Source organism: Syzygium oleosum, unplaced genomic scaffold, assembly GCF_021117445.2.
Source record: "Syzygium oleosum isolate NSW1041296 unplaced genomic scaffold, Sole_v2.1 Sole_v2.14, whole genome shotgun sequence".
Lineage (NCBI taxonomy): Eukaryota > Viridiplantae > Streptophyta > Magnoliopsida > Myrtales > Myrtaceae > Syzygium > Syzygium oleosum.
This window is the reverse complement of record NW_026607498.1, coordinates 3,055,079-3,071,001: the sequence shown is the minus strand read 5'-3', so window position 1 is coordinate 3,071,001 and position 15,923 is coordinate 3,055,079. Positions and strand designations below refer to the sequence as shown.

At 43.6% G+C, this 15,923-nt stretch overlaps 3 protein-coding genes and 1 pseudogene across 5 annotated transcripts; 2 read left to right on the top strand and 2 right to left on the bottom strand.

The window, feature by feature from the left end:
* Positions 1–73: 73 nt before the first annotated feature.
* On the top strand, positions 74–1,789 carry LOC115684489 (uncharacterized; annotated as a pseudogene).
* Positions 1,790–1,939: 150 nt separating this feature from the next.
* On the bottom strand, positions 1,940–3,509 carry LOC115684488 (transcription factor DUO1). Its single transcript, XM_030609229.2, has 3 exons — positions 3,161–3,509; positions 2,741–2,978; positions 1,940–2,467 (listed from the first exon to the last, which is right to left on the bottom strand). Exons 1-3 carry the CDS (start codon positions 3,382–3,384, stop codon positions 1,940–1,942), a joined length of 990 nt encoding a protein of 329 aa, XP_030465089.2. The 5' UTR covers positions 3,385–3,509.
* Positions 3,510–5,063: 1,554 nt separating this feature from the next.
* On the bottom strand, positions 5,064–7,828 carry LOC115684422 (uncharacterized). Of its 2 annotated transcripts, none has more exons than XM_030609151.2 (3): positions 7,470–7,828; positions 6,149–6,222; positions 5,064–5,626 (listed from the first exon to the last, which is right to left on the bottom strand). In XM_030609151.2, exons 1-3 carry the CDS (start codon positions 7,719–7,721, stop codon positions 5,608–5,610), a joined length of 345 nt encoding a protein of 114 aa, XP_030465011.1. In that variant the 5' UTR covers positions 7,722–7,828; the 3' UTR covers positions 5,064–5,607. The 2 variants fall into 2 exon arrangements, with proteins under 2 accessions (XP_030465011.1, XP_030465010.1); XM_030609150.2 differs by having other exon boundaries at positions 5,064–5,629; positions 7,470–7,827.
* A 932-nt stretch (positions 7,829–8,760) lies between these two features.
* Positions 8,761–15,194, top strand: LOC115684482 (flowering locus K homology domain-like). Of its 2 annotated transcripts, none has more exons than XM_030609224.2 (8): positions 8,761–9,297; positions 10,236–10,337; positions 12,781–13,002; positions 13,445–13,503; positions 13,598–13,689; positions 13,787–13,899; positions 14,223–14,285; positions 14,897–15,194. In XM_030609224.2, exons 1-8 carry the CDS (start codon positions 8,887–8,889, stop codon positions 14,972–14,974), a joined length of 1,140 nt encoding a protein of 379 aa, XP_030465084.2. In that variant the 5' UTR covers positions 8,761–8,886; the 3' UTR covers positions 14,975–15,194. The 2 variants fall into 2 exon arrangements, with proteins under 2 accessions (XP_030465084.2, XP_056173955.1); XM_056317980.1 differs by having other exon boundaries at positions 13,772–13,899.
* The last annotated feature ends 729 nt before the right edge of the window (positions 15,195–15,923 follow it).

Here is a 15,923-nt window from a genome sequence, read left to right as displayed (position 1 = left end):
GCACAAAAAATATGTCGGGTCGGGTGATAAACCGGACTGAGCACATAAAATTCAACACATATTTAACAGTTATCTTATGCTTAACTCACCTAATCTCACCACTCTGTTTTCATGAAAATTCGCCCTCTCTCTGCCTTCTTCTCCATTCCATCTTCCCCTCTGCTCCTATGAGCGCACAGCCTCGCGACCTTAACTCGCCTGCTGCAATGTCGCCCACCGTCGAACCTGACCGATTACCCGGCCATTTCCAACACGTCCTCGTCATGCGGCACGGCGACCGCAGCGACGTAGGCGTCGACGGGTCCTGGTGGACCAGGGTGCCCAGGCCGTGGGACGCTCCGCTGGCCGACGCGGGCCGGATCAAGGCGCTCGATACCGGCAAGAAACTCCGGGCCGAGCTCAGGTTCCCGATCCACCAGGTCGTCACATCGCCCTTCCGACAGTGCGTCGAGACCGCACGGGAACTGATCGCCGGTCTCTCAACGGAAGACGATGCCCGAACGTTGTGGTCGGTGATGATGGCAATCCCGCTGACTCATCAACATCAAGAATCAAGGTCGAGTAATCCATCCTAATCCACATGGGTTTTGCTGAAAGTTCTTGATGCATTGCAATATATTCTTTCCGTGTTAGACTTGGAGTTCAAACTCCAACAAAGTCCTTTTTCATACAAAAGAACAATATGCTGAGATAAGAAGGAAGGAATGCTAGGCGCTTTTTACCAGATGCCCCGTCCCACTCCTTTTCAACGTTTTGCAGGTATCCATAGAGTATGGAATGTGCGAGATCCTAAACGACGTCGCGTTGTGGTATCATCCCACGGGTCGTGAATCATGGGGATTCGACATCAAAGAGCTCGAGACTTCATTTCCGTCAGGCGTCGTGGACTTCGTACCGCACCGGGTGTACAAGGAGGTACGAGGTTTTTTATGTGGCACTCGGTCTGTGCTTAAAAGATTAGATTCTCATTGTAATTGCATGGTCTAATGTAGAGTGTCTAAATTGCTGCAGCTGCCACAATGGGGAGAGAGCGAATCCGGGGCAAGAGACCGATATCTTCACACTATTCACTCCCTCGCTGACAGATACCCTCAAGAAAATTTGCTGTTCGTCACTCATGGTGAGCTTCAATTTGACATCTAGTTTATTATGGGACCCAAAGAATAGGCTTGGCGCAGCACCGTGGGTCTATTTGGGCCATTAAAGCCAGTGGATCCACTCAAAGTTAATACGAGCCGATCAGATTCAACGGTTCATAGGGATACCTGTTGTGCATACACCCGGTATTCACAGGAGTGGCGGCGAAAAGTGAAGACGTTTTTGTGTCTTGACATGTTTCTAAACCAGCTTCAATTGCAGGGGAAGGAGTGAAGGTCACGGCCTCGACATATTGGAAAGAGGCAAGAGGCCACAAAATAAAACCGAACTATCTCAGGACGTGCACATCTCAAAAGGCAAATCGTCTGGAACGGCATCTCTTTCACCGCTAAAAGATTTGAGATCGCCACGAACCCTAATGAAACCGGCATCAAGCACGAGCCGCTACGACACGCACGAACCGGTGTTTGCACTTGCAGTCTGTGATGGAGCAGCATTGGGAGAGTCTGAGTTGCTTTCTATGCTGGTTTTGGCATATGTTGGTTGTGTTGGATCATTTTGATGTCAGGACAGTTTATGTTGTTCATCCTCTCTGAATCATCCTCACTTACACACCGCTAAGTTTGGAAATTATATCGAGAGCCAAGTGGTTCATACTGCTGCAATACATGAACTAGAGGTGTCTCGTACATATATATTCTTAAACCTGATCTGAATACAAAGAATAAACAGCAACAAGAATTGCTTTGTCGCTGAATCTTGTCAAATCACTGAAGCTTAGACAATTAAATAACTCTTGTCTCATCCGCGGACCCTTCCTAGCTCGGTATAACTTGTATGATCACCACTTCGATGGGCTCGGGAGTGGCTCGAAATGGTCAGGTACATCCAATGGCAAGTCGTCGAAGAAAATGTCCGGCTTCCCCACGTTCATATTCCCGTCTATCATGCCGTCGCTGCCTTTACAACACAAGGAAGGACCCAGAAGGGGCATGTCGGGAGGAAATCCCTGTGTGTCCACGAGCTCGGAAGCATCATCCCCAGGGCCCAGCAAACTGAAATAGTTGGGGTCGTCAAGCCTCGCCATGAGCTCTTGGCTCTCGGGCGAGAACGAGATGCCTAATTGCGGCAGCGGTATGTGAGGGAACGAGATTTGCATGTGGGGATCGGAGTAGAGGCTCTCGTTGGAGTCGAACTCATGTGGAGCCAAATGGCCACTAGCACTGGGAGTACCCGGGTGTGGCAAGTCGGGCGGTGGCGGTAGCGGAAGCAGTCTCTGCGGCAGCAGAGGATCTGTGATGTGCGGCATTGCCCCCAAGCAAGCCCTTGAGGTCGACTCTTCCCCCGCCGAAGAGCTCAATTTAGGAATCTAGAAAAGCACGAGGACAAGAGCATAAATCCATGCATCCTCCTTCAATTTCAGGACTTCGAATTGAAGCTTCAAATTTCTTGGAACATTCTCATCAACGACAGTATAACCGATCATTTCGAACTAGAGCAATAACGACGTGTTATACTCAATTAAAGGACCGGTTAAACTATATCGAGGCTTACGACATGATCCCTCCGATACAATACCGAGTAACTGGCGAAATTCAGAAGATATGAAGCCAAGAAAAGATTGTGTTCAAATTTTCTGTACCTCCACGATAGGGACATTGTGATGGGGAACGACAGGGACTTCCCTTTTGTGTTTGTGCTGCTTGGAAGATGAGGCCTGTAGGATCCTGGCCAGTCTCTTTTGCCTGCTGCTCCAGAAGTTCTTGACGTCGTTGTCGGTCCGACCAGGCAAGTGCGTCGCGATCCTCGCCCATTTGTTACCGAACTGCGCCTGCAACTCTATCACCACCCTCTCTTCCTCCGCCGAGAATTTGCAACCGCTGGAACACGAGCACGACCCGGAAAGAGAAAATGAACGAAAACCACAAACCCATCAATCAATGAGTGCTCAACTTCCTCCCGACACACGACTCAACAACGAAGTAGAAAGCGAGGCGAAAGGATTACAAAAATGACGCCGACACTGGCGCACAGCGACTCTGACGTAAGCATAATTCCATACTTTTTGAGATTAGGCCTGAGCTTGTTGACCCAGCGGAGGCGGCACGACTTGCCGGTGCGCTGCAGGAGGCCTTTGGATCGAATGGAGCTCCAGTCGCGGGGGCCGTACCTCTTCACGTGGCTGATCAGGACCTCGTCCTCCTCGGCCTTCCACGGCCCTTTCCTCAGCACTTGCTGCTGCTGCTGCTCTTCCCTCTTCCCCTCCATTCCCACGCAACTTCTCATCGGACTCTTCTTCGATGCTGTGCGTCTTTTCTTGAATGATGACGAAGCAGAAGGTTCCTCCTTTCTTCTTCTTCTTCCTCGTTCTTCTTCCTGTACACAAAACACATTCGACGTGTGTCTCTGTCGCTCTTGTCTATCGTTTCGTGTCGTCCCATGTTGTGGGATTGTTTTTGAAAGAGGCGGTTGGAGGGAGACAGTTACCTCCCCACTTCCCCCACATTCTCCTATTTTCTCTCGCTTTTTCTTCACCCATTTTTGCCCCTTTCACTTCGACACGTTTCTTTCTTTCCAAGTAATTCGTGCTTCTTCGGGAGAATCAGAAAAGAGCGAAAGAACATGAAGTACGATTGATATCATGATTCAAGGAAGAACACCACCTATGCAATTCAATGCGAGCAAAGGCCTAGCTCATCGGGGAGAATCGAATCCGTCGCGTGCGCCCGATCTATACACGAACATGGGGTTCGTCCTTCGTAATCTCGATTAGGGGGTCAATCGTTCGGCGCGATTTGAAAGATAAAGGCGAGTGAGAGTTGATATATTTCGGCCCTTGTGCACATTGTTTATTATGGTATGCTTTATGTTGCTAATCTTACAAATTTTACTAGCTAATAAAGAAAGAAAACAGAGGAGAGAGATGGAGAACTTTTTTGCAAAACCGACGTAGTTGTTTTCAACGCCATTGAAAAACTAAGACGAGTGAGTCGATACATTATAACCATTTTCTAGTAACAATATTTTTTTTCGTATCAAATAATCCGCTATATAGCTAATGTGCGCATTTTGCTGGAAATTAGAGAAAGAAAATTAGAAGAATGAGAGGTGGGGAAAAAAATTTTAAATTTGCTTACTAATATTAATGGAACATATCGATGATTATCCATGAAAGATATTTATTTTACGTAAATAATTTGATAGATGAATGAGAGCTAGTAATATCAAAACGGAGAAGGTCTTGAACTTATACAAGAGCACGAATGGTCTAAAACGGTGTAGTTCCTCGACTTGATCGAGCTAAGGCGATGCTTGATATATATATATATATATATATATATACACAATAAAGAAAGATGAAAAGAGAAAAGGATAATTAAGTGATGATCATACAATTTCCTTTGACAACCGGGAAAAAAATGTTTATGGCTAGTGTATGTTTTCTAAATCTAAATTATGGGACTTCTTCAACCAGGAAAAAGAAAAGAAGATTTGATAAGGACTTAAAAAGGAACGCATTTATTAATAAATATTTTTAAAAAGAGAAAGGATATGGAATGGTAAATTATTTACCCTACCGATTTCTTTGCCTAGAGTTTTGTGATCTGAGAATATTGTTGAGAGAAGTAAGGGAGTGGGAAGTAGTGGGGAACCAAGGCAAATTTGTAGCATTTCAGGGTGTGTTTACTTGATGAAAGTATTTTCTTGTGGCCCAAACAAAGTCACGAGATTGAAACTATTTTCTAAATAAGATCTAAACATCAAAAAACATTTTCGTTCGCACGTTACCAAACAAAGGAAAACTAACCATTTTCCGTTATCATGGGATTTTCCCCCCAAACAAATGCACCCTTATTATTAAATTCCTCATAGTATTCTTAGCCGCTTCTGTTTCGACTCTCCAACATCTTCTGTAAAAAGGATTCGACAGCAAGAGGAATTAGCTCTTGGATGAATCACAAGCATTTGAACAGTGCCCAAAGCATGTCAACATACGAAGAGCCCTCTTGACAATATCTAGTTGGGAGATTACATTTGGTTAAGAACTTAAGATGTCCAAAACACACTCAACAGTTTTCTGATGAATGGCTGTGCACAGCCTAACATGCTGCTCCCCAAAGAGAATCTCAAGCATGAAGCTTTGCTTCATCACCTGAGAAACCAAACAATCATGATTCATGCAAGTGCTTTGCCCGTCCCATGTTAGTACTCGCATCTGTAGCAGCAGATGAGCAACGACATCGTAGTTATCTTGTACTTGCTGCTCAAAAATACTAGTTATTGACTAAATGACACACGGAAGAGCCCAAAAGTGTCGCTCTGCCAAAAGATGAGTGCAAGATATAAATGGAATTAATGATCTGATGTGCAACGGGCATCAAAAAGGCACTTCGATCGGATGAAGAGGGATCGCACGCCATTATATAGTCACCATCATTCCTAAAGTCACTTTGGTTAGGTAACTGGAGTTTCTGTACGTGCTCTTGCCATGTACCATCGAGACTCTTGTCATTGATCATCCGATTTCCTTCTGAAAAAACCAGTAGTTAGAACTAGAAGCCTTAGTCAGTGAGCGCCATACAAGATTATCTCAACTTCATAAAGATGTCATGTATGGAATAGACATAAAAGGGGTCAATATAAAACTAGTGCAGGGCAACCAAACAATAGAATCAGGCTAGAAGTAGAAAATGCACAGAGAAGGAAAACCATACCCAACAGAATAAACTCTTCTTTCTCTCATTTTTCGTTTCCAAGGACGCATATACGTAATTAAAAATTAAAGAATACCCCGCCAGTGAAAAAAACTTTACACAAGCGGTCTTATCCACCGTTGATTTGCGGGTTAGTGAGAGAGTGGATTATTAAAATCCTCAAATCAAGGGTGAACAACACCGCCTGTGTAAAATTCTTTCTACACCTCTGGTGTATGCTATAATTACTCGTTATACATCATTAGCTTTAAGAAGTAATCAATTCATCTGGTTGGGGAGAAAAGAGAGATCATGGGAGATTCATTCTTTCATAGGATATGGATGGAAGAACATACTCATTCAGCTGCGCAGCTGGAGGATTCCCGAGGCTAGTCCTTATATTAGCACCTAACTCAATGAGATCTTCAACCTACAGAAGTCACGCAACCATTAGTAAATCACCAAAAACAAAGACCATGCTATGGCAAGGCCGCTATTGGAAATTAGAACCACCATATATCCTTTTTACTTGGTAGCAAAACGACATATGGAAAGAGGCAGAAAATTCTCGGTCTGCCATTGCATGTGGCAGTCGTAGCACAAGCCAGAAAGCAAACTTTTACAGTTCAGATGGAGAATTTTCATGTAATAGTTGGATACAATTATCAAAGCACCAAGGCACACCCGTGCATACCCCCACCAATGCTGATAGATAATTGGCATGGAGCAGATTATGTGAAATCACCACTCCACTGTGTCAAGAGATTTCTTCATAAGGGGAGAGGATTGTTAGTTGCGTATTTTTCTCATCTCAATTCCATATCACAACTCCATGTGAAAACTAAGAAGGCCTTCCAATTAAACGGTTCGACCCCGGAGAGCATCTTGCTTCATAGTGATCCTCAAACTCGGAGGAAGAGATCCACCCCAACTTGGGGTATTTCTACTGACCTACCCACGAATGGTAATTTTTCCCCACGGAAAGGCCGAAGAAATGCCAAAGATTCATGATGCAGATTCTGAACCCTTGACAAGGTAATCCCACAAGGTGCCACAACCAGAAACAAATCCTCCCTTATTTCATCTCTTCTAAACCGATCTCACAACCATGACGGCCAACTTTCTACTACAGAGCAGACAAAGTCCCCCATATTTCTCAGGGAAAAGACTAAACAACAGTCCTATGATATCAAGTTCCTGAAATCATCTGAAATTCTCCTCCTTTTGCCCCGGCAAAATCATATTCATAACAAACACAGGACTGTCAAACACAAGAAACACATCACACAATAGCTGAAACACCCTCTTTTTGCCACATTCTCTTTAGGTATGTAATGAATACACATTTGGGTACATTAAGGTTGCAATGGAGACCAAGGGCTACACTTTACATGTTGGTACTCTTCTCAAGGCCTGAGTTCTACACACGGCACGAACAAACAGGTGGCAAATTTAAGCAAAACTAGCATGAACAGCCTCACAAACAGATGAAGTAGCATATCGAAACATCAGCTCACTTGCTAATCATCAGCATCATCATCATCATCATCATCACCGCCACACCAAATCAATCTGTACTCGCTAATAATCAGCTTAAACTTAATTGGAAAAAAAAAAAAGAAAGGAAGGGGGCAAGAAGAAGACGTTGTTCTGGAGCGGAACAGAGGAAGAAGGGACCTTGCGGATTCCGGAAGCGTGGAGGGCGGCGACGGAGGCGCAGGCGGTGGCGCCGACGAAGAGGGAGGCGACGCCGGCGGCCTTCAGGGGCATGAGGCCCGGGCCGCCGGCGTAGCCCCTCAGGCACGACGCTATCCCCCACCCGAGCTGGGCGGCGCCGCCCATCGCCCACCACCAGTGGCTCTCGATCCCGGCCCCGATCCCGACGGGCCCCGCTCGTCCTCCGGCTCCTCCATCCTCCGCCGCCGCCATCTCGCCGGATCGACGATCGCCGCCCTCCGCCGTCTCGAGCTCTCGAGCTCCGAACGATCGGGCAAAAGTTGCTCCGTTGCAGAAGCAATTGGGCTTCGTTGGGCTCGTAGTATTGCTTGGTGGGCTTATTGGGCTATTTGATTTTTTTAAAATAACAAATGGATTAACAATAAAAAAAAATTTGATATTTCTTTGATAAAATCAAATATATGGTTAACGCGAAAATATGTAGGGGCGGGCAATCGGGCCGGTTCTGCTCGGAAGCCGGACCGGTTTATATGAGGATCGATTCGGTTTCTGGTCCTTGTCCTTGAACCGGTTTTGAATCGATCCAAAATAAAATCATATAAATCTCTTAATTTGAGAACTTCTGCAAAAATAATCATAATAATAATAATGAGGTCGAGCATTCCAACTTAAAAAGCGGGCTTTACTTACACAAGAATGATGCATGTAATAGATTAATACAATAAAATAAAAAGTAGACCGGCTTGGGTTGACCTTGGAGTAATTTAAGTTCGGCTAATTAGCCAGTTCCAAAGTTGAACTCCTCAATTTTCCGTTTCTAAAATTTGGGAATAGGCTTTAATATCGTAGGTTCTGGATTCTTGTCCATAACCTATTCACCTCATAGGACCTGATCAAGTCCTTAAAAGACTCCATCTCGATTCTTGTCCGGACCTCGGGATCACCGAAATATAAAAATATCTAGAAGATATTTCTTTTCTCTAGAGAAGATAAGAGTACACGGAAAATTTGAGGAATATGAGGCAAGTACCGGCACGATAAACTAAAAAACGCATTCAGAGCCAGCTCATAGAATGGGGACGGCCGCAGAGGCCTTCGTATGAGCAAAAACTCCCTCGATTCCTTTTGGTGAGGTTACCTTTAACCGAAACTCTTAACCGAACGAGAAAGATCCAAGGGACCTATTCACCCCTGGAAACGAGCACGTTTTCCACGGGAGAGTAACGAAAAACGACAAGGTCGCGAAGGGCAGAACCGTAACTTCGCAAGCGAGGAGGCAAACAGGAAGGAAGGAAGGGAGGGAGGAGGGAAACGATCGCAGACCGCCATAGCTTCGAGCTTCTCGATTCCCAAAAACCCTGAACCCCCCCCACCTGCGCCGCCGGAAGTCGACGGAAGCTCGCCGCCGCGCGCCGCCATGGCTCAGCCGCCGCCCGGCCACTACCCGATCTACCCTCCGATCCCGCCGCCCCTGAACCCCGTGCCCGTGCCCGTGCCCGTGTACGGCCATCACATGCCGTGGCCCATACCCATGCCAATGCCCATGGCCATGCCCGGCGCGATGCCGCCGAACCCCGCGCCGACGCCGATGTACGCCGGGGCGCCGGCCAATCCGGCCGGCTCGAAGCGACGCCGCGAGGAGGGAGGGGCGGCGGCGGCGGAGGACGAGTCGTCGGCGGCGAAGCGCCGGGCCGTGGGGCAGGACGTCATATTCAGGATTGTTGTGCCGTCCAGGCAGATCGGGAAGGTGATCGGCAAGGAAGGCTGCCGCATCCAGAAGATCCGGGAGGAGACCAAGGCCACGGTCAAGATCGCTGACGCCATCGTTGTGAGTACACTGCGGTTACTTGGTCAATTTCTGTGTGGTTTGTTGAGGGGAGCGGTTTCGATTTTTTTATGTGCTTAGGCTTTTTTGGCGTTAATTTGAAGTGGGGAGTTGCTTAGAATGGTTGCCATGCTGATTTCGTGTGTCCTGAATGATAAAGCTGATCTTTTTTTTTTTTAACTGAGCTTGTGATTGAGAATGGATTGCATGGAAGTGTAGTTTCATGAGTTCATGCAGGATCGAGAGGCCTGATTGCGTTACTTGCAGAATCTGTTTACATTTGTTTCGATGATATATTCCATCATAGTGAGGAATGTGCACGTGCTAGCCGAGGTTTTTCTAATGTCTTTTTATCCCATGTTTTAAGTAGAGGGAACTCAAAGTTTTAATCCTCCTGAATAGAAAGCCTGGTGATCGAAATGCAAGTAGTGGGTGGAGAGTAGAAATTCTCTCCTTTAGCCCGTGAAATTTCTTGCTTTGAGAGCGCAAGAAGGATGAAATGTTAGATTTTTATTTGCGATGCAAGATTCCCGGTTTCCCTGTTCTTTAGACAGTGCATGGTCCAGCATAGTGGCCTATGGAATGCCAAGATTGCGTCCGTGTTTACAAGCTTAAGGCCATTCATCATCTTGTGCTGGGGCAATATCCTAGAGTAATAAATTAAACCTAACACAAGGTTTCACAAAGCTATGTCCTTTCTGTGAATCATACTTTGACGAAGTGGCTTTTAATAGATACCGATGGACATGTATTCCTCTTTGTTGATCTATTGAACATCAAGAAGGGAAGATATCAAGAAATTAACCATCTGTTAAGGACTAAAATGTTATCTTTTCTTGAACAAGAAGCTTATTCAGAAACATCATTTCATAAAGCCGTGAAGTGCAGTTAGTCTGTTTTTGGAACTTGATATATATACTGACCCTAACGATCTTTTGCAGAGACATGAAGAGCGTGTAATTATCATAAGTTCTAAGGACAATGACAACAATGTTACTGATGCCGAAAATGCCCTACAGAAAATAGCCACCTTGATCCTTCAGGTGATCTTCGCGATTATGGCTCATCTGGACAATCTTTCCTGCCAAGCGCGTGGATGTGCATGTTCTTTGTTTGAGCTCCTTGGGTAAATGATGTTAAGAATCTAATACGATAGGATGAATGATCTACCCCAACTCTTTCTGTGCTGTGGAGGAGAGATATCAATTCTTTGAGTCAAATATCAACATAATCTCCCTGCCTAGGTGGATAAGCTGTGAATAAATACTTACAAGTTATGAAGGAATGTTGCATGTATCCGTATCACTTGCCAAAAGGCAAGGTCAGTATATAATTGGGTATTTGTCAAGCTGTTCATCAAGATTTTTCACTATTTTGCCCTTATTCGGGACTGGAGCAAGTATGCACACCAACTAATTTCAAGGGACCTTAGGCAGTGTACAGACTGTTTTAAAAACAGTTCTTTTGTTTTTAAAAGGCAGAAAACAATGCTAACCGGATTGGTGCATTTTTTCTAGTTAATGGTTTTTACAACTGTTCTTGACAATAAGCCTGCATAAGAAATTACCATTGATGAAGCTATGAATTTCGCTCTGTGGTTCTGTCTTGGATTTCAACAGCTAATGCTGTCCATTGGGCTTAACTTGAGATCAATATCTGAGCCTGGTAGTAATAACAATGTGTTTGTTACTTTTGGTAGATCATGTATAGATTTTTTGTTAATTGCAAGTACTCCTTACGTGTACAGACTCTGAGGTGCATACTTACGTGCATGTTGGACCTTTTTTTCCTCTTTGTGAGTTTCATCCTTGGTGCTGAATGGTTACTTCTATTTAGTGGAAAGGAAAAATGGATTCGTAGCATCGTTGAAAGTAAAGTTTGCTAATTGAATATTTGGACATGTTGAATTGATGAATTGGTATCAATAGCTGAGGGTTTTAGCAAGTTATGCAGTAACTAAGAACTGCCCTGAACGGACCTGAACCTGGACTAATTGCGTAATGTTGAGCTGAGTTAAGGAATGAGACAGCAGAAGGTTGGAAATTATCCACTTAATGGCTGCCGTTTGGTGCCTTTTGACTTTTGGAAATGATATGGAGCCCTTGATAGACATTTGCCTTTAAAGAAAAAGTTGTCATTGAGGTACTAATTGTGGCGTCTATATGTGTAGTACTTTCTTTCATGAGTAATCTGATTGAATGGCAGCTTATGTAAGAATTGCTGAGAAGCATAATTGAGCATGACCTTGTCCTAGAAATCAACAAAGGGTGACCAGGAAAGAAAGAAAGAAATTCAAGAATGTATCTAAGATTATAAGTGGGTGGTGGAAGTGGAACCTGGCTGAGTTAAAATGTGCTCAATGTTCAAACCATTCGACTTATTCTTTTGGGTATTCAATGGTAAAGATGGAGGAAAATTGGAAGTTTGCATCCCTTAGCAGCATCTGACGGACGAAGCACTTGAAAAATGAGTTTGGATTGAAGTGAAGGCACAGATATTTTTCGGCTCTGTTAGTGGATTTGTTGTCAGGCCTTTTCTCTTATATTTTTCTTCCAAGTTGGGTTTTTGGTTCATATTGGTACTTTGAAAAGGCAAATAGTCTGAAACGAATGGCTAAGTTGACTCCTTCACCCCTCCCTGCATTTCTTATACTTTCATGCCTCGATCCTATTTTTGGTAATCTCAGTGCACTAGGATAAGTACTGTCCCATTCCCTTTATTTATATGCTTTAAAGTCATCTCCTCCCACTCCCTCAATCTTGGCACCCTGCCCCCATCCCCACCCCTATCCCTTAATTGCCTACTCCCAATCCCCATTTGTCTCACTTACTTTCCGTTGAATACTCAGGGTGTTGAGGGACTCATTGGAGGTGGTCCTCCATTCAGGTAGAGACTGTAGTACCCGAGCTGGGCTTCATGCCTCTCAGTAATCTCTCTCTCTCTCCTCCTCTCCCCCGCCCCCCTCCCTCCCTCTTTCCCTTCTCTTCTTCCTCTTGTCTATAATCAGAGTTTTCACTTCATTCCAGAGTCTAATGTCTGACTTAAGTAGTTCGTGCCAATGACAGCTTGTCAGCTGGATTTGTTGAATTTGTAGTATTTCTTTTGAATAATTGAAACCCTAATTCAAACGCTATTGACAGCTGATAATACATGGGATATATTAGAAAATGGCCTGGAAACAATAGAAAATCTCAAATCACATTAAGAGTTGTCACTGCAACGTGTGAAGATTTAAACTGAAATGAATAGTGAATATTTGGCCTTTGTGTTAGTTCTAGTTTATGTTTGAATGACTTTACCTTTTAAAGTTAATCACTGGAGGAGTGGTTGTCATTCTAATGAACAGGCAGAAAAAGTGACTTTTGGTGTCTTGTACGTTAGTCCAAGAGGTCAAATATCAACTAATTTCACTTCATGATGCTGAATATTTTCTGATGAGAACTTCATGGTGCAATAGTAAAATGGCTTTGACTCCCTCTTGAACAGGAAGACGATGGTAATGCTGAGGCATCAAAAGTTGGTGCTGTGCACGTGGCTGCTAATACATTACGGCTTTTGATTGCTGGAACTCAAGCAGGAAGTCTGATTGGGATGTCTGGACAGAATATTGAGAAACTAAGGAGTTCTTCTGGTGCTACAATAACAATTTTAGCTCCAAATCAGTTGCCATTATGTGCATCTGCTCTTGAATCTGATAGAGTAGTACAGGTGAGCCTGAAGGAACTGGTACTTCTGGACAAGTATATTATGAGAGTTTAATTTCAAGTGCTGTGCTGTATCTCTTTATGTAGTTTGTACTTTGTTATTGTATTTAGAGTGCCTCTTCAGTAAGTTGCCTCTTGAGCCTTCATTTGGTCGAAGCAAGTGGACATGGAAATACTTATCATGCATCTTTATGTTTCTCAGCCTCGTGCTGATACAAACATAATCACACAATGTGCAAATTTTGTTCATGCATTGTATTTAATGACTCTTCTCAGCTGCTTTTGATGAGTTTAATATTTCTTTGTTTTCTCCTTTCTATCTTTCTTTGTGGCTTTGCACTGGTTTATGCATATTGATTGGAATTTAAGCTAGTCTCAGAGTGCTATTTGCCTTTGCGACTCTTCATTTGGTTCTGACCACTGACTGAGCTCCTGTTTACATGCAGATCTCAGGTGACATCCCTGCTGTGCTTAAGGCTCTGGAGGAGATAGGTCAACAGCTGAGGTCTTGATAGTTAGATTGACAATGTTAGATTTCTAAACACGTCTCTTTGCATTTGGAATGCTAACATGGATTTTTTCAATTGAATATTTTCCAGGGAGAATCCACCTCGACAAGTGATCTCCATCAGCCCAACATACAATTATAATTTGATTCGTCCAGCTCAACCATATGTTGATCCCAATTCAGGTTATCTGACTAATTTATGTCAAAACTGTACACGGAATTATGTGTCGACTCTGAATTGTTGTGACAATTGCCTTACCATTAGATTACAATGTTTCAGCTGATTACGCGACGTTCGAGATGCTGATATCGGAAACATTGGTTGGAGGTTTGATTGGTAGGGGTGGCTCCAACATATCGAGGATCAGAAATGAGTCTGGAGCAACGATCAAGGTAAGCAAACCTCTTACGTTGTCATTTTGGAGTGATGAATAAACTGTTGCTTGCTTTTTTTGTTTGTATGGATTTGGCAAACATTAAATTGAATCTGAATCATGTGGCCGGATTATTATCTTTTATTAAGTAAGCCATATTATTCTTGATTTTGTTCTGTGCAAGTTTCCTTCATCAAGAACTCTTGTCATTTCCCTAATGTGATACTTGACAAATTGGAATATGTTTGTCATGACTGGCTAACTATGGGCTTCTCTTTCTTTACAAGGCAAAAGTTCATTTTACATTTTATCTTTCAGCTTCATTATTCTTTACTTGCATAGGTTTATGGTGGAAAAGGCGAGCAGAAGCATAGGCAGATCCAGTTTGGGGGTACTGCTCAACAGGTATCATTTCTTTTGTTGAGTTATGTTATTTGTCATGCTACCAGTTATTACTTGTCATAGCATTGGTAAACTTGAAAGCAATCAATGGCATAGAATGGAGATCTGTCTATGGAAACCTGGAGTTTGTGGATGGAGCTACATGTTGCCAAAATGTGAATGCATCACTAGGGATGCAATCGTGGGATAGGTATTCTAGAAATCATTTCAACTGAGTCTATAAATGTCTTGCTGGGGCTTCGTGAATTGTTTTGGACCCTCTGAAGCAATATTGTTTGCCAAGTTCATGGCAGTCAATGTCATTATCCAAGTTCTCTTTGACCTTATCCCGGCATGGGTCCCTCCTAAATGGTGCATCATTCGTGATGACCTGCTTGTCGGTTGCAAAATCTCTGTACTTGTGGTTTTTGTGTTTCCAGTTTTCGGTTAACGTGCACCGTGTTTTTAATTGGTTATGGTAATAACCGCTCAAGGAATCAAGGATCATGTAATGGACGCAACAGATTGGCTGACTAACCTTGAGAATGGATTTCAAGAGAAGCATTTGCAAGTTTTGCTGTCTAAGTAAGCTACCGATTTCGCGATTTTCATTCCCTGTTTATGTGAAATGACAGGTAGCACTGGCCAAACAGAAAGTAGACGAGTACATCTACTCTCAGTTAACGCAAGCGGATGCTCAACAGCTTACGTAGAATATCCTGTTTGATAGGACCTTTTATTTCACCTGTAGATTGTAGCGATTGGTAATGGGATGGGATTGCCTTATATCCCCTAGCTTATTCCTTTTTCGTGGGGTCAAATAATTTTGGCAGGCAGGGCTTGATGTTTTGGTTGTATTTTGCATGTTTGTTTATGACCAGAAAAGTTAACAGGTTCTGTAACATGTTAGAGCTTTCCCTTTTTCTTTGGTAACCAGATGTTAGAGCATGGCTCTGCATCTCTTTGGAAACAAGTTTTTCTGTATCATGCTCCTTCATTGTACAGATTTTTAATCTACATGAGGTTCTCTCTCTCTCTCTCTCTCTCTCTGCATACGTGCGGGTTTCACATCCATGGTATGGCAGAAGTCATGCGCGCTTAATGTGTTTGAAAGTTCCTGCAGTTCTATTTTGTCAGGAAAGGAAGCGGCTGTTGATTATGTTTAACTTTCTGTACGACTCAGCTCTTAATGATCATCTGCAAAAGATAACGATGCGACCGATGTGTTCGTATTTTTTTTCGGATGACGGCTGGTGTTGTGTTTGAGGTCATCGCTGATCGGATAGCCAATTCACCGGAGCTAAATCTTGTAACATGAGGTGAATTAAGTCTCTGAGAAAACCATCGAATCAACGATGATGCTTCTCTCGAGTCGTGAGCATTGGCCTCTTTGGTCTAAATGCTAAGGGCGTGTTTGTTTCGAATAAAGCTATTTCCTAGAAAAATGCTTTCAGACTTTTCCTGTGTTTAAATGCACGAAAATAAATGGGCAGCAAAGGAAAAACATGTTCCTGAGACTAGTACGACACAACTCGGGGAACATTTACCTACTTCCGGCGTTTCATTGAACCATCTCTTCTACTTTCAGTTCGCCTTTTTCATTCAACCATCTCTTCAACTTTTTGCCATGAATGTTCGATCGATCGTATACAGATGAGTCGG